General features: G+C 43.5%; 1 protein-coding gene across 2 annotated transcripts; it reads right to left on the reverse strand.

Annotated features, from left to right (window-relative positions):
* Positions 1-5,024: 5,024 nt before the first annotated feature.
* LOC121837035 (THAP domain-containing protein 1 A-like) lies at positions 5,025-16,241 on the reverse strand. Of its 2 annotated transcripts, none has more exons than XR_006078067.1 (4): positions 15,807-16,241; positions 9,342-9,591; positions 7,809-7,938; positions 5,025-6,707 (listed from the first exon to the last, which is right to left on the reverse strand). XR_006078067.1 is itself a non-coding variant. In XM_042292324.1 (4 exons), exons 1-3 carry the CDS (start codon positions 16,140-16,142, stop codon positions 7,895-7,897), a joined length of 630 nt encoding a protein of 209 aa, XP_042148258.1. In that variant the 5' UTR covers positions 16,143-16,195; the 3' UTR covers positions 7,227-7,357; positions 7,809-7,894. The 2 variants fall into 2 exon arrangements, 1 of the variants encoding a protein (XP_042148258.1); XM_042292324.1 differs by lacking the exon at positions 5,025-6,707 and adding an exon at positions 7,227-7,357 and having other exon boundaries at positions 15,807-16,195.
* Positions 16,242-18,507: the final 2,266 nt, after the last annotated feature.

Genomic DNA, 18,507 nt, shown 5'->3' on the forward strand with positions numbered 1-18,507 from the left:
TGGGAACAATGGTCCACTGTTTCCTTCCACTCGAAACCTTCAGCGCATACTTGTGATCGCCATCGCTTGTCCGACAGATCTTCCAGTCTGCGTTACTGTTATAATGCAGCGCTGCAATGTACATCCTGAAGGAGACAGCAGTGCATGATAAGTTAGCAGTTTTGAAGGGGTTAGGACATGGCGAAAAATAAAGGATCAATTAATCATACTGCTAGAAACCACTGGATGTTAATATATATGTGCTATATTTTTTTGTAAACGACGCATTACTTTCGTGGACAAACCAATTTATTTGAGGGACCCTTGGATCCACCCCATTCATGAGGCCCGTCACGTTTGGCAGGTTAGTGATGTCACCCGCCCGCCGGCCGGCACAACTCGACCGTTCCCCTGCAAGCGCTCGCAGACTTGACTCTCTTGACGTCTCGCGCTCACTCTTCCTTGTTTACCTCCCGCGTTTCGAGCATGTGATTGAAAGACGACATCCACGGCATCGCTCACTTCGGCGAAGCCTTTTAGTTCCCACGTGTCTCACATCGGTCGCAATAGCGATGAGAGTGATTGTCATTAAAAGGCGTTGCTGATCATTCTGACTGGCCCGCTGGCGACCAGCTCCAGCAACAGGTCATCACAGACAAACTCGCCGTCGTCCGTGATGATGTCGCACGAGAACTCGGCCATGAAATCGTTCACACACAAAACTATCGCTTCTGCACAGCTGATAGCGTGAGGGTTGTGGCGTGGAGAGTTCGGGCAAGCATTGGGGCATGAGAAAGCCTAGAATGAAAAGGCATCATACTACACGACATGATCACGTGGTTTACGGACACCACGGCATGACTAACTTGGGTGAATTCGGCCAATGTTGCCAGGCCACCAGATGAGAATTAGAGGCATTCGTAGACATGATCATTCAAGGAAGATTAGACATCAGTCATCTAAAACTGACATCTTCAAGTACCCTTTATTTCCATGCACTATTCAACAATGGAATCAATTACCAGAGGAACTTGTTTTGGTAAAAGAAGACTAATTTTTTTTTAAATTCTTTGTTTCGTGTTTAACACATTTATATTGTTTCACTGGTGTACTGGTGCTTTAGTGTATAATAAAGAGTTGGAGTGCCCTTCTCTACGCTCTTTTTGTACACTGGCTACGGTTGGCGGTGCCTGCCTTTTCAATGTACCGAGGTGTCATGTACTTTTTGTTCCTCCCCCACTATAATTCCCTCAGGGGCACTGTGGGACATTGCAAATAAATAAATAAATAAATCTGTCATAAGGTGTCAAATAAATTATAGCTTTGTGTATAAGTGACACAATTAAGCCATGACCCAACTGAAAAACATGAAAGGAATATAGCTTCATTTCGAAAAGGGGGGGGGGGATTAAAATCTAAACCGATGAAAAAAGGTGGATGCCTCAGCAAGGAATGAGAATTTCAACCATGATAAGAGAATATTCCACATGCAACTTAAATCTGTCACATAGCACCTACACAGTGCAGCAAACAATTTCTCTCCGACTTAGGTACCTCAGCTATTATTTAAGTCCACAAAATAGGAAACCTGAAGCGAGGCATAGTCGATTTGAAACTCCCTGGGCTGAGCACCTGCCTTGCCTCACATCAAACATATATTATATTGATGACTCAATATCTTCACTTGGCTTGAGTTATCACTAAGTCCAGTCCAGGATAGGATAACTTAAAGCATTATGTTTTTGTGCAAGGACTTTGAAATGCACCTTATGTGCATCATACTAAGTTTGGTTCTTAGTTATCTTAACATATTCCACTGAGCTAGTCATCCATATGTATCATTAAACAGGGTTGTCATTTTTGGCTTGCATTTGCTGACATGCCAGAGGTTGAAAAGATGCTGGATGAGGGGGTGCTTCCGATTCATGTAGGCATTCACCTGCAAGTGCCTGTCGGTGGCTATCCCCTCCGCAGTCAGATCCAGCTCTGCGAAGTAGGTCAGGGACCTGACCAGCCCCTCCAGTTCCACGTGAGAGCTGGGTTTTACTCCAGTTGACTGAAAAACAACCAGTGAAGAAATACTAAGGGCTGTGCTAGCATACTAATAATACATTGTAGGGATTAGCTTGTACATTAAATAATTATTAAGTGCAAAAAGGCATAAAGCACGAGAAAACTATTAAGCCATAATTCGGAAAAACTAAGCCCACCGAATACTAGGTGATGATACCTCGAAAACGTTTATCTTAAAAAAACAGCTTGCACCCCGAGTGGGTGCAAGCTGTTTTTTGAGAGAGCCCTACGCAGGATTGTTGAGCCGAAAAGAAGGCAGGTGAGCTGGGTTAAGTCCATGATGGAGACTCGAAACTGTGCCGAATTGTGGACAAACGCACAAGGTAGAAAGCTCATACATGGCAGCAGTCTCCAGGACAAAACTAGCAGTTGAATTCCTTGAACAAACAGGGAAAACCAAATGTTCGTAACACCGACACCCAGAAAGAACACTCATGAGCGTTCTTCCATCTCTTTTTTATATTGCCGGTCTGTCTCCTTTTTTCCGTTAGTGTCAATTCTAGATAACTTGTATGTATAGGTAGTTCCAAGCCTCAAACTTACCTGTACGCATGTGTTATTCTAGGCTACAATAAACAGCCTATTTTTTGCGAGCTCAATATTTTATAAATTTGGCCAAAGCTGTAGTTTTGGAATTATTTGTGCGTACAAATGTTCGCATGGCGGAAGGACCTCCATGTAGTTTCCAATGTGTTGACATTTTTGCCGAATTGTTTGTGAGACCTATTGTTCTTAAATTGCAAGCAATTCGTGAAAAGTTAGGTCCTCGCAGAAATTAAGTTGATTGCAGTACGCTTCTTTTCACCTCTAAGTCTTCCACAGTAACACAATCACAATATTCATTGTTATCACAACACCTGGAACATGTAACATCATATAAGTACTTGGGAATACATTTAACAAACACTCTATCATGGAACGACCACATTGAATACATTACAAGCAGTGCCTTGAAAACGCTTGGCTTCTTGCGACAAACATTATATCTTGCCCCACCTAAAACAAGACTACTCGCATACAAGACAATAATCCTTCCCAAATTAGAGTATGCCTGCACCATTTGGAACCCTCACCAAACTTATCTTCTTCAAAGACTGGAATCTGTCCAAAACAAAGCCGTAAGATTTATATGCAATAACTACTCACCGGAAACTAGTGTCTCGGCCTTAAAAACTAGCAATAATCTCTCTCCTCTTGAACTAAGACGTAAAATAACTCGGCTTTGTTTTTTTCATAGCATATATTACAGCGATTCGCCTTTTAAATCAGTTTATTGCCGCCCTGCCAGTTTTACATCGCCAAGACTAGATCATTGTCGGAAAGTAGAACCATTCTTGAGTCGCACTAACACTTTCCTTTTCTCCCCCTTATTACTTTGTATCAGAGACTGGAATGCACTACCTGATCGTATTGCTACTGACAGCAATCCTATTTCATTTCGAGATCAGTGTTCAATATTGTATAATTATTCACCTTGATTATGTTTCTGTATAATAGCTTTTGTGCTTTGTTCGTGCTTTATTCTTAATTTATTTCGATTTGTTCGACGACATTGGGTGTATCCGCGATCACATTTCTTGTTTCTGTGTTTTGCTATTCTGTTTCTCTCCTTTTTTTTTAAACTTGATTTGTTTTCAAATCTCCCCTCATGTAATGCGTCCATCGGACGCCCTTGAGGTGAATAAAATGAAATGAAATGAAATGAAATACTCCAGTAAAAAAAGTTCAGCTCATTGCAGAGCCTTACTAATTTCCCTTTGTTTGGTGAATTAAGACAACAGTAGACTCACATTAATTCGACTTTTCATCTTAATTTTATCATATTCAAAGTCCCTGGCAGGCACCCATACATTAGTATGAAGAAAAAAGCTTGTTATTTTGATCTTCCAGAGCCAAATATTGGATATTCGATCTAGAGAGAATCAGCGATGAGCAAATTACGGCATGGTTGGCCATGTCCGACGTGCAACCAATCGAAATTCCTTTCACAAAGTGCACTCAGAACACGGCAAAGTGAGGTTAGGTGCGCGCAGGGCAAAATTTTAAGTTTCCCAAGGTCACAGCTAGCATCATAAGTAGGGTGTGTACTTTCCGGTGTTTATTTGTGAGAAAAATCGGCGGATGTTTTTCGGTGTTTATTTATTTTCAAAACACCGGTGTATTTCGGTGGAACGTCTCACGACAAGGCTAAAATCGGTGATTATCGATGGAAAAAAATGTGATTTATCACAGACAGAGAGTTCCAATTTTATTCACATATTGCATACACTTCTCTTTTAGGAAACATCTTTTTCTCACACTTGGTTATTATAGTAGATGCAAGCATACTTTGAGAGGCTTGCATCCGTCATGGCAGCAGGTTGCTTGCGGTTCACAACCCACAATTATGAAAACGCACGCTCCTGTATGACACGGACGTTGGCACTGTCTTCCAGGAACCACAGCAACCTCTAATACGTGGCTTGCACCGACATCACTTGGCCAGACACAATGGGGAAAGGGCACGAGAGAGCCTACCCTCCACCGCATTAATTTTTCCACAAAAGGGGGCCATGGGAGACTCTATAGGAGAAAGGCGTGTGAGAGATTAGTTTTCACTGCGTTCACTAGACGCTTTTGACCCCCAGAAAGGAGGGCGGACTGACGCCATGTGCAAGCCATGTATAAACACTGGAATGATGCAGGATCCACGAGATAACAGGTTTGACGCACCTCCACGGGGAAAAGGGTTTCGCTAGGTCGGAATCATGCCACGACCGGTGTTTTTCAGTTTTAACCAGAACGAAAAAATCCAACCACCGGTGTTTTTCGGTTTTAACCGATTTTATATTTTCGTCACCGACGGATGTTTATCGGTGTTTTTCGGTTAAAACCGGAAAATGCACACCCTAATCATAAGCTGCAAAACATGAATGCAATATAAGTGCATCAACTCCACTTATCGCATTAAATCCTGTCACGTAAATGGGTCAATTTGCTAGGAAAGTGCACCACATTCAAGCAGCTAGGCAAAGGTGGATCGAGCCACCAAATACGCGTTCATGGAATGCATGTACACGAAAGTCACGTCGCATTGAGCAAAAAACAGGATTATAAGAAGGCATTCGCTGTGGGACTGAAGTGGGATAGCATTGGACAGCTAAGAGAATGGTGGCAGTAGCGGAAGAGGTAACGGGGCCATGTCTTTGCACAAACATTTTTTTTTTCTTGTGACGAAATGCAAGCAATTTTTGCAGTAGTAAGCAAGATGAATATCAGCAAGCCCCTCAACTCATGATGCAGGGAAATCGGATTCTTTTTAGTAAAGTATCGGTTGGGAGAAGATGGAAGCATTCGTGATATGACGGCAACCAACGTTATTCAATGGCAGCCTTTGCGAACGTACTGGAAAATTTTAAAAGGAAAGTACAGCAAAATTATGTTTTTTTTTCTTTTTAATGTTATCTTTTAGTGATCTGTGGTGCTCACTCTTTCGAACTTTGTGGGAATGTTTTCAGAAATCTACGACACTGAAACTGCAGCTCCGACTTTGAGATGTAATGCTGTGCGACACTAGCTTTGCTCGGGACTTTGCACATCCATAAAAACAGTGATGCACTGACTCCGTCCCTTGTGTGACTCGGAGTCGGTAAGTCTTTGTCACCTTCATGTAAATGAGGCTATAGCAACAGATGAATGCACATTCCTTGTGCCACAATGACGATAGTCGCATTGTGGCACAAGGAATGTCTCGTCTGCTCGCCTCTCGTGTTTTGCCCGGTTCTCCGATCCCCGTCAGCTCCAAAGCTGTGCGCGCTTCTCGTTTCTCTTTGCACTGTTGGCAATCTTTCCTGGCCTTGCCTGTGATGGTTGCAACGTCCGTTGGTGTTGACGTTCTCCGCGACTCGTAACGGCCATGCACAACCAGTGACAAGCGCAAAATGGTCGATGTTGCGACGAAGGCTGCCATCTTCGACGACCAAGATCGAAGAAAGTTTATGCGGAACGAGAAAGCACTCTTACGACTAATGCGAAGAACGAGGGAAGCATTACCGAGGCCTACGAGAAAGATTGCTCTATTTAATCGGGAAGCTGATGTGAGTGTGCTGAGCACACTTTGGAGCGCATCGCAATCTCTCAAGATCATTCGCCCAGTGCCCGCTTCCGAGCGAGAGTGCAGACCATCATCGTGGCTTATTTCGAGTGAATAATTAAGGTAAAATTTAGTGCAAATTACGCATGCAATTCATCTTCAAAATAATTTGAACTGATTGTGCATGCCCCAATCAGGTTGAATTAATGGAAGTGGACTGTCTGTGTATTTAAAGTTGGTTGTATATTGTTTTATTTACACATGCTCATTTCAAGCACAAAAAGATGCCTGCTCCTCGGACGACCAAAATCTCGGAAGGACTACCTCATGCAGCACAACACTGAGCAAACCTCACACTTTTCTTGAGGCGACAATCCATTTACAGCATAATATTATGGTGCAAGACATTCATTATGCCCACCTTTATGAGCTTCAGGTGAATGAAGCGGTTGACGCCTGTATCGAGCAGGGAGTGTGTCCCGTAAAGGGCAGAAGAGCCGAGGGAGTCGCACCAAACGTCACAGGCCAGCCGTAGGGAGCACCCTCCCAGACTGTCAACGAGAGCTTGTTCAGCTCTCCACACCTGTTGCAAAGATAGGACCTTGCTCAGACAAGGATTAAAGAATATGTATGTCTATAGCATTTCATTAAAAAGCAAACAGGGCAGATAACAATACAAAACAGCTATAGTACCAGTCTTTATGAATATATGTGCCTAACAGACCTTTCCGAGAATGTCTGGCGCCTCTACTGTCCGCCTGACGCGTTGCGACGTTCCAATGTGCGGCACGTGAGATTATCCAGGAATCGAAGACGAACTTGACGTTGGTTTAACATTTTGTGATTTCGTAATGCACAGAAGACAGGAGGAAAGAAAGACTGAGTGTGTGATGACATCATTTTGTGTTAGATTTATTTTTGTGTGCACTCCAAGCTCCTAACAATAAGAAAGAATGAATTGTGCCGCTTGCAGGGTATAGGAAGCGTTCGAGTCAGCACGAGCGTGCATCGATCGGAACAGCCCCACAATTCCACGTCTCCTGGGATTTCCCGGAAAGGTCTGTCACTACAAGTTGTCCGAAGGTTAACACAATACATGCAACTTACATTCGTCACTGCTGGGAGCAGGTAGCATCCCTAATACTTGTTGAACTGAGAGAACTGAAGCGATCCACAAAGCGATCTTTGTCCAACGTCCACTACCTGCCACACTGTCCTCTACCATTCTGACATCTGCGCGAGCAAGGATTTGCATTTCCCACTGCTGTGACATTTAGAAAGTTGACAGACGTGAATAGAACTTACATGCTGACTTGATAGACAAAGAAATCATTCATACTCAAGTTAGCAGACAGCGAATCTGTTTCCGACAACCACATGCCACTCATCACATAGCCACTGAACACGGAACTCATCGAAGCGCTGATGATACTTTCGTCTATGTAGTGTGACAAAAGGACTTGCCAAGATGCAAAAACAAACTGCAAACCATCCATCAGACCACCTGGTCCGATTAATTTTTCACTTTCTATAGCTGCTTCATATGTAAAGTGCAAATACAGAGATATTCTGAAGTAATTAGTTTTTTAGGGCTACTTGATTATTGGGATCTTTCCGCGGTCCCCATTCAGTCCGAAATATCGGACAGTGACTGTACCTAAATTAAGTCAGTACACATACTCACTGATTTGAGTCGGAGTCGCCATCTGTTTTGCAGCTTCCACTACTAGCACAGGCTCAGATATGCTAGGACCGCTTTCTTGGGGGGTCTCAGTTTACGCTTCTTTGCTGATATGCAAATGTAGTTTGGGTTCCTGAAATGGTACAGAATTGCCAGGTATTAAAAAAGGCAACATACCTTCTAAACCTAAAATGTAAATAGCCAAATTTTCTTTTTTGCAGTTTTAAATAAAAACGTTTTGCCAACCATAAAAACAAAAATTATTGAAATTTTTCTTAAATCTGGTGTGTAAACTAATGTGCACATATGATGAATGCATACAAACTTCAAAAGGATATCCAACAAAATTTTAGACTCCCGAGTTCTTTATAAATAGGGTTCCGCGTTTTCGGTTTCTATTTTTTAAAAATTCGGCATACTTTTTTTGGTTTTTATTTTAACATTAAATTTTTCGGTTTTTTTTTTTTTTTTCGGCATATATTTATGCCCACAAATGTTTATCGGCATTTTTCGGTGAATATAAAATAAACACCAACGGACACCGAATCAGATGATCCTTGCACGTACCCCTGATATTTGTGATCACTCAAAGAATGACGGCACAGATACATTGAGAAAGAAATGGACACTTTATTTGGCAAATGTGTGCAACTGTAAAAGAAACAAAAAAACAAAAAAACACAGGAGTACAAACAAGTCAGATATGAAGCCTATGCCTAAAAAACATGGAACTTCACCTTCTGTACATCAGCAATACGTGATCTCATTATAGTACACACACATGTACTTTCCCAGGTTCTCCTCCTTGATCCGCACTCTTTCTTTCCTGTTAATATGACCCTGAGCTTCGAGAACGCCCTCTCAACGCTAACACTGGACACCGGCAAGCTCAGGAGATGAAGCCCTGCCTGAGCTAAAATCGGCCAATCAACCCATTGTGGTCGCCGAAAGAGAAACGGTGCGATGTTTTGAAGCCTAACACAACACGCAGAGCTTGCACTAAGTCAGTCTTCCTTACAACGAGTTTGAAAACACGCTTGTACATGGTGAAGTCATGGGGCAATTCAAACTTCACATTCCTATCAATGATGCGCACATTAAACCAACAAACCATTAAACATTGTGACGCTGTTCGTGTATCCCATACATGGGGGATACGTTTTGATAGACACTGTCGTTCCACTTTTTCGCCACGACTCTGCGGAACGACTGGAAGATCAAGGTGACCTTTTTCCGGTTAGAACTGAATTTTAGAAAATGAATTCGACAAACTTCTATCAGTTTTTATCGTTTTAAATCGAGAATGCCGAACCTAAAGACTGACTTTTTTCGGTTAAAACCGAATTTCCGAAAATGGATTTGGCATACTTTTATCGGTTTAAACCGAAAAATCCGAACCCTATTTATAAAAAGTTAGAAGGTGTTCATACTGTACAGGACACATCCTACAAACTTTCAAGACAGTCAACTTGTTTTTTTTATATGCATGCACTAAACTCATTTTGGATATGAGAAAATAAGAACACATTCCCTCACCTACACTGCTGGCTTTCACCTTGGTCTGCACTGACTGTGTGCACGCTTGGACCCCCTCCGTTTGGACCGAAGCGGAGACCTCTTTCGGACCCTGTGCAGCTTCTGGCGAAAGTCCACAGATGTCCACCGGAGCCTGCCCCCACTCTTGATCAGGGCTTTCATTTTCAACTGGGTGGGGATTCGGACCTGGATCCAGGACTGAACTGGCGACATCTGTCGCTGTGCTTGCAGCGATGGCTTCGTCAACAAGCTGCGTTGGTCAATAATGTCCCAGATCACATCATTTTTCTAATATTCCCACATAACTGCAGCGAATGAAACTCAAACTCAGTTGATATGTTTGTCACAGTTGTAAAAACTGCACATTATCTAGACTCTAGAATAAGGGTCTCGAAACTTTCTGGCTAAGGGGCCGGATCAGGGATCTGTTGCTGTCTAGAGGGCCAGAAAATAAATAAGTAAATTTAAATTAGAAATAAACTTAATGAATAATCCTAGATCAGCATCTAAATACAAAAATGGAAGTTAGTAAAAAAATCGAAGCTGGATGAAAAGATATACTTTATTTTGAAAATAAACATTTTGCTAATTATGACATTACACAATAATTGGGACTCAGAAAACTCGCAAGACATAAATCAAAACGCATATGAACTTTGGCATGTTCATGCAGGACAGAAGACTAATGAGAACAATAGAACTGGTGCTGACAATATGCAATAGATACACTCTGAAATAAAATATCTGGTTGTAAAATAACTCTTAGGGGATCTTCGGCCTGTCTATAGACCTTTTCATCTCCGTAGTTACCTGACCGATGGACAGAGAATGCTGACACACTCGGCGCCATAAGGTGGCTTCAATTTAGTTGGTTTCGGTTTCAGCGGGCTCGTGGCGGTGTTGGTGTGTTATGTCGTTTTCGCTTAGTTTTGTGATATAAATGTATCCCTTGCGGTACAGAACCAATGATACAGTGGTAATGGGCCACCTTGAGAACTACGACATAGTTACGAGCCTAAATTCTGGATGCTTTTACGAACACCTTGATCTGATCATGTTCTTCGTTCGTCCAGGTTTGGCGGTGAAACGACTGAAATGATACCGGGGGAGAATTACGGATGTCTACGGCCGTACTGGACGTACCCGCTGATACCAGTTTCCATAAAAATAAAATAATTAAAAGACTAATGCATGGAGATCACAGTGAAACAGCAAGTCGACGACCTGATTAACAATGTGCTGAATTGCAGAGAGCAGATGAACTCGCAAGGCTTAGCGCTCACTGTTCGGTTCTCAAGGACACCGACATTTTGTGAAAATTGCCAACCGGGAAACCCCCCATGTGCTGACGCATGGAATGCAAAACAAAAAGCAATATTGTCTCCATCGGGTTCTTTAAAGAAATTAAGTACTTGACAGATGTTTTGATAGTCCATCCTAGAGCCACTAAATGAGCAACGCTTGAAGTGTCGGCACTCTGTTCCCCGATATTGTTGTGGGCGCAACCATCTTGGTGCTTGTGCAGAGCAGATGCAACTGTCGATCATCATGGTTCAAAAGTGTGACTTTCTCAGCATTAGATTCGGAGTTAGCAAGCTCATGTAATATTGATTTGCCCTATCGCGAACTGTTTAAACATTTGTGGAGGATGGAAAAGCATTCCCTGTGATTTCAGATAAAGCTTCAGATAACTGGCAACCATGATTTTAAGCCACAAGATGGGCAAGTGTCGTTACTCTGAAGCGTAGCTTCTTTCGTGGCACTAGTCCATCCAAGTCAGAGTAGGATCAGCCCTGCTCAATTATTCATTAGCAGCATTTCACAATTTCCTTACAACATACTGAGAATATGACATAAGGGACAAACCCGTCGATTGAAGTCTGACCTCTGTCTTCAGGATAACTTGCAAAATAAAATTAAATGGCACAAGAGAATTGACCACCAGCAAGCCTGGCACAAGTCAAATGCCAGGCACCACTTCATGGATTTGGGTAGACAGATATTTATTTGTTTGAACAGATATGCTTTTTACTTTCAGCGGCGTCGGGAGTAAATCCGGACGGTACATCTGATCCATCGTCATCGCTAGCTCCCTTTTCCCCTTCCCCCACGCCACACGAGGCCCACAAGCCAGAGGCGTGGTCTTTCAAATAAACGTTTCAATCAATCAATCAACACTGCACTCGAGTGATTTCCATGCAGATGGCTTCTTTTCGGCGTCACATATAGCGTGCCTCAGGTGCTTTTGTCAGGCACTCACAAGCTGTCCTAGACATGTTTTTCACCCGGGAAGCCAAAACCTTTGTGTCTAAATAAAGTAATTTAAATTGAATATCTTAGAAAAATTTAATGGCTTCAGACATAAGACAGAGCACAATGTATAGTTTCTTTAAATCCATAAATAAACACATAGAGTGAATGTTCATACCGGAAACATTATTCCCCCATATAATCCAAAGCAACTGTTTTGGATTTGTCATAAAGGCAGAGCACGATACATTCACACAACACACATAGTGACTCTACATGTCAACTATATTTGCCTTCTTTAAAGGAGCTGTGCAACGATTTCAGAGCTTGACAACAATAATAAGGGAGTTCAAAATAAAATAATAAGCGCACAAAAAACAAGGACGATAAAGAGGACACGCACGACAGACAAGCGCTTGTCTGCCGTGTCCTCTCTTTATCGTCCTTGTTTTTTGCGCGCTTCCTATTTTATCATCAACTCCTACCAACTAGCCCAACTTTGAACCCTGCTGTAATTTAGGAATTGGTGTGTCAACCTTTCTGAAGTAAAGGACAAAAAATTGCTCTTGCCTGCATGTCCTTGCTTTTATTTTAGAAAATTGACGAAGATTGAGGTTTTCGGCACCTCTCAACCCCTTCACCATGTTTCAATTCACGTGCACTGTGACGTGAAAGGAGGACGCGCGGGGTTCCGGTGAAGCTCTCTCTCTAAAGCCATCAGTGAGCAGCAAAAACTCGCCCGCTTGCATCCATGTGACCACATGCCTGTGCAGCGCAATCAACATGGCGAAAGAAGGAAAGCGCCAACATGCTCGTCCGGCCATCCCCAGTCCGGCTCTGCCCCGCCTGCCCGCCCGCCCGCCCGCCCCCCCCTGCCCCGTCTTCGTCCTCCTCCGGTTTCTGGAGGCTGTTCGCGGTAGCAGATATAGCCGACTGTTTTGTTGAACTCAGATAGATGGCGTCACTAAAACTCCGTATCATAAAAGTTTTGTCCATGATACCAGATTTTTGATGCATTTATATTTATGTTAGAACGACAAGATTTATAGAAAAATTACCTTTTATCGAGCAGGTATTTGCACAACCTGCTAACTTTTAACAATTCCCTCTTTGACGTCACGCCGCATGGTTCTCATGGCCGCCACTTGTGGCAGCAGGTCGGGAAATATTATAATTTTTGCCTCGCGATTACACGGCGGAATCGCGAGAAGGTGGGTTTTCTGTCTTTTGTGACAAGATAAACAATGACAAAAGTAGAAGGTGAAAATTCTTTCAACGTTAAGTCGTTGCACAGCTCCTTTAAGATCATAAATACAATTTGCGCTTCTTACTGCGCCACTATCACTTAAGCAACTTTGCGCTGTCAAAAATAACTGGCCTCTCAACCCTCGTGTGTCTTAGAGTCGTTAACATACTCCATGTGTACCAGTGCTAACGCTGATTCCTTTCCTCACACATATGCAATACGTTGAGAATGCAATTAGTCAAAGCGTGTTATAAAATCAAGTGCAGAAGTTGTGCACATAATGATGGCATGCAGTTAGGTAGTAAAAATAAATATCAGACAACACTTCACAAAGCAAGGAAAAAAATTGTGGTAAAACACTATGAAAAAGAAGCCTTTGGAATGGGGGTGGAGGGGGGAGGGGAGAGACGAGTTAAAACCACCTCACAGCGGCCGCATCATGCGATTCAAAGATGGCAGCACCCATGCAACAAAGGGTGAAAAGGTCTATATTTTGCACCCTAAAAAATTATTATAAGCACCCCCTAAAAGGGTTTCTTAAGAAAACCTTATATGAAAATGAGTTGCTGGGCAAGTAAGTTACACAAAAGGAAAAAGCTATAAGGGACTCTTTTAAGCTCCTTTTTTGATGCGAAAGAGTTCATCATTGCCCAGTTGCCTTTCTAGTACGCCAGGGGGCGATAGTGCTTGAGGCGAAACCGTTCTTCACGGGCTGAAAGAGTTCATGAGGCGTCAAAGAATCTTTCGAGGACATATTATTTTTTAGAGTGTACGACACAGGACACTAAGCGCAATATAAATGGGAACGCAGAGGAATTTTAACATATATACATAGTCACACAGATATGAAACAGGGGACTATAGGTGATGGTGCTGATGACAATGTCCAACAAATAATATGACAAAAAGACACGCTTTATCGATAGGAAGATTTCTCTTGTTTCTTTATGGTATCTATGTTCACGCAGTTCGTGCGCACTGCGATGCTGTCTCTCTATGCACGCTTATTTTTGTGCCAGTGGCAGCGGGCTTGCTGAAAGCGAGCAATGGGCCGGGCTTCATTGGAAGTACCGCGGCCAGTCACGGGCCGATCAGAAGACCTTTGCGGGCCTGCTTTGTCCCTCAGGCTGGGGTTTGGAGACCCCTGCTCCAGAAATATAGAGTAAATCCACCATTTTAAGAAATTGCCACCACTGAAAGATTTGGCATGAGCAGTGCGGCATAAGCAGTGCGGCATGAGCATGGCGGCATGAGCAGCGTAAGCATGGCATGCTCCATGCTCCATGCGTAAGCATGGAGCATGGCAGCATGAGCAGCAGAATATCTCCATCGGACAAGCACTTGTACAATGGAAGGATACGTTTCCTACCGATAGTATGAATGATTCGGTAAAAAAACCTTATTGTGGGGTACTTTTTGCTACACGAACATTGGTACAATATTCTGGTGAGGTGCATCCCCATCCGTCTCATCTAGAGACAGATGGGGAAAGAACTGTTCCGAGTGCTTATTCATTTATCTCAAGAACCGAACTAAAGGCAATTGCAACACTACCATTTCTCCCGCAGCTGCTACTCCGGGAACGGCATGGCTGCACGTATTGGTTCAGGTCGAGTCGCACAAGCAATGGCTATATAAATGAGCCAAAGTAACATTGAAATGAGCTTTCAAGTTTTGACTTTTCGCTAAAGGACGGCGCTGTTATCATATCCAGTTTAAAGTAACTGTATATGCTCCGACTTGAGGAGCAGAGTACCGCAATGGTGCTTCCAGGGCGGCCACGTTGGATTCAAGGCCACACTGTGGGAAGCGACCGTCGCTTCTCCAAGAGCCCCGGATGCACGAGCTACACGATCGGCCTCCGCGTCTTCTTCCCGGACTTTGAAAACATATTTTAAAAGGTCGCTCGCGTTATAGAACAACACTATTATACTGTATCCAGTGGCTACACATAATGTTGAATGGTCAAGGAAGAGCGCCGTTTGGCATGGGAGACAAGAGATGGCACAAGCAATAGTGATGCCAACTGCCGTCAACGAACAAACATGCGGCGCCGAGAGCCGGCGTCAAATAGCAGACAACAGTTTCGATTCAAAAGTGGAGCGAGCTTTTTTGATGTCAGTTGCCAATGTACGATTTTATCATCCTCACTAATAAAACACATTGAATGGACACATAATCGATTAAAAAATGGTTTGTCGGGTTATCTTTACTGCTTCTTTCGGAGTACTTATGTCACCTGCATTGCACTGCTTGTTGTTACCGCGCCTGGTTTTGGTTTTGAGACTGTCGCCGCTTGCTGAACGTGCGTCGCTTTTGAGTCAAAAAGATTGTCTGCTAATGACGCCGGCTCTCGGCGCCATATGCTCATTCACTGGCAACCGTTGGTGTCGCAATTGCTTGCACCATCTCTAGTCTCCTCTGTCAAACAACGCAATATTGTTTGAAGACCGGTGGCTTTACTGCATTTCCATAAAAGTTATGCCTTTTTTTTTTTTTTTTTTTTTTTTTTTTTTTTTTTTTTTTTTTACATTTTCCTCAAGTAAGTTCTCTCTTTGCAAATGTTATAGAAAAAATGCAACAGCTGTGGGCAACGCTGCACAAAATCGTAGCGCTATAGATTAAGAAAGCGATTTTTGGTCGATTTGAAGACCCTGGTCGCTACTTGAGACACCCTGTATTTTAGTGTTGGATGTATATTTCGCAAACGCAAAGCGAGAAACATGATTCGACCGAAACTCGGCGCCTGCAAGGTCGCTTTACCGCACGGAGTTCTGATCCAGCTCGGGTGCACATGACCGCTTCTCCGCCAATACGGAGTTGACGGCGAAAAGAATGCTGTGTTGTGTTTGCTTAGCTACGTTTGTCTTTTGTCCCTCTTACTCCCTTTCTCCAGGTATTATTTTCGTCATTCTTGACCAGCTCGCTTGCACCTTTGCATTTAATTGCATTAAAACCCTTTGACTTACATCTTTGCGTCTCCTCTTCGCGAAGGCTCCACGGTGACGAGTTGGTGGCGCAACGACGTAGCAGAAAATCGTTGGTACTGCGTCAAACTTGAGTTTTGGAGACTTCTGTCCAAGGCCAAATTCTCTCGCGAGCCTCGAGCCGAGCTCGTAGCTATCTTCTGAAAAGTGTTCGCTGCACAAGCGCGATCTCTTTGTGGGAACCCAGTGTTTCCGGCGCACTGCGGCTACCCATCTTGCCCGCCGCGGTAGGTCTCGCGGAAACGTGTGGAAGGTGACGTTTTTGTCTGCAGCCCGATGGTTGTGGCAACCAACCGCACAACAAAAGTCCCCTCCCATCAAAATTAACAGGATAAAAGTAAACGAAAAGTCACAGTACAGCGGTACAGCAGACGGAATTAAGGCACCCCGACGTGGTTTTTTACCTGATGTTACGTCAGGATGAATTGATAGATAGATACTAAGAGCTGTAGACTTTATATTGGGCGATAGCTTGCGCTACCTAGCTTAAAAACTGAAAACCAAAAGTATGGCTTCACCCTTTTAAGTCAATTTGCTTCTCCTCTGCAATTTTGTTACTATCACCAGGCGGTGTGAAATATCATCAGGATAATCTTTGAAAGATCGGGCAAAAAAACTAAAATCATCACCCCCCCCCCCCCCCCAACCCCTCCGCCTCTAATGTGCGTTGTGCGGTTGTCCCCAGCTGAGTTAGTTGTACGTCATTCAATTCTCCCTGGAATATTTCCCCCGGTCTTCTAATCTCCTCTTCGTTATTAAAATGCAATTATCATCCATCCTCGTCTACGAACTCCAGCGCTCCGGCTAAATCCGTCGCACCCTCGGAGAGCGCGGGAGGGAGCATGCCCTGCGCACCTCAACATTACATGTTCCATTGTCATCCTTTGTCCTAGCCCTCAATACTCCTGTTCTAGTTTTAAGTAACAACGAGCTCTCCCGTGAATTATCAAACCAATGTCCCTTCCTTATTTCCCGTTTCTGTCCCCTAAAAAATACGTGTCTCAAGTAGCGGCCAGGCTCTTTAAATCGACCGCAAAATTCGGTTTCTTAAGTTATCGCGCTACGATTTTCTACAGCGTTGCCCACAGGTGGTGCATTTTTCTATAAAATTTGCAAAGAGCTAACTCACCTGAGGAAAAAGTAAAAAAGAAAAAGGCTTAACTCCTATAAAAACGCAGCGAAGGCACCGGTCTTCAAACAATATGGAGTTTATGTAGACCGCGTTTCCTACACCGCGCCTCCGCAACTAAGAAGTTGCTACTGCGCCTGCGCGCCGATAGCCTTGACTGTAGAGTTCCAGATATCGTAGCGGGTTGCGGAGGGCGTTGTGGAATGGCGAAAACGGTCTAAGAAAACTCCTTACGCGCCCTACATTGATTGAAAGCCGGTGCTTCGCTGGGTTTCCATAGGAGTTAAACTTTTTAGCTTTCTTCATTTTTTCCTCAGTTATTTAAGTTCGCTCTTTGCAAAGTTTATAGAAAAAATGCACACATGGGCAATGCTGCAGGAAATCGTAGCACTATACTTTAAGAAAACAAATATTACAGTCGATTTAAAGAGCCTGGCCCCTATTCGAGACACGCGATAGTGAAAGCTGATTTTCCCTGCACTCTTTCCTCCCATATTTTTCTCTCGGCTTCTTTTACTACTTTTTTTTTTTTTACAGAGATAGTCTGATCTGCCCCAGCCCTTGGCTTTTGGAATTTTAATTTCAGCTTTCGGGTTTGGCTTGTCCATTTAGTGTTCAGATTTTTCACATATAGATGCACACAAACCTTTCTTGCCCATCCACCATTGTGTCCAGCCTTTGTTCGAATTTCAGCTTACTGATCGCCTCTCTAACTTGAACAATGCCCAGCCCATCTCCCTGCACTCCTTCATTTGGTGCATTCCCATGTGCCCTCAGTGCCAGTTGCACACGCTCCTCTGCCAGATCTCCAAACTTGGCTGAACTTCAGATTTCATGACCACATTGCGAAAAGACAACCCCCACACCATGACTTCTTTCCATATTCCCCTAACAACTTCATATCTATTTTAATCCCATAGTGCCCTAAGCTTCATAATTGCTGCATTCCTTCTTCCTTACTTTCTTTAGCATATTTTCTTCCTGTTCTTCAAGTATAGCTTTCCCTCATTCATCCATACTCAGAGAATGTCACTAGAACCATTAAGCGTCGTTGACACCGTGACGTCACATGAACTCACAACTTCACACTACAGATCACGTGACACTGCGACATACTCTATTGTCGTGAGCCCGAGTCGAGTGCTTGGGTTCATGGTACTGAATGGAAAGCGTTGAATAAACAAGGACACAGAACAGGACAGAGACAAAGCGCACTCTCAACAGAAGGTTTGTTGAAACAAACATTGACTATTAATGCCGTCTATCTGGGTGTTGGTTCAAAAAGAAAAACTCTTTATCTGTAAAGTGCAGTGACGGCGCACTAGTACAGAGACTCTCCCCTTGCTCTCTTATACGGAATGCCTCATGTATTTCTCGTGCTGTTTTGTTAGTGTACCTGCCCAGAACTGTTGTTTGTTCCGATTCCGGGCCACATGGGCACCTATCACAGTGCACCGAAAGATTGTCCGACGGGGACTGTTTCACTGACCAGGCATGTACCCTGGCACCCTCATTTATGCAACGCCCCGTTTGGCCCACATACGATTTCCCACA

This window comes from Ixodes scapularis, unplaced genomic scaffold (assembly GCF_016920785.2).
Source record: "Ixodes scapularis isolate PalLabHiFi unplaced genomic scaffold, ASM1692078v2 PGA_scaffold3__209_contigs__length_174095766, whole genome shotgun sequence".
NCBI classification, from domain to species: domain Eukaryota; kingdom Metazoa; phylum Arthropoda; class Arachnida; order Ixodida; family Ixodidae; genus Ixodes; species Ixodes scapularis.

Coding starts and splice junctions, on each gene's coding strand:
- LOC121837035 (XM_042292324.1), bottom strand. CDS start 16,142: ATGGGAGGGGACTTTTGTTGTGCGGTTGGTTGCCACAACCATCGGGCT. Junction 9,592..15,806: donor CGAAGAGGAGACGCAAAGAT/GTAAGTCAAAGG, acceptor TGACCAACGCAG/CTTGTTGACGAAGCCATCGC. Junction 7,939..9,341: donor GGTGAAAGCCAGCAGTGTAG/GTGAGGGAATGT, acceptor GTACCATTTCAG/GAACCCAAACTACATTTGCA.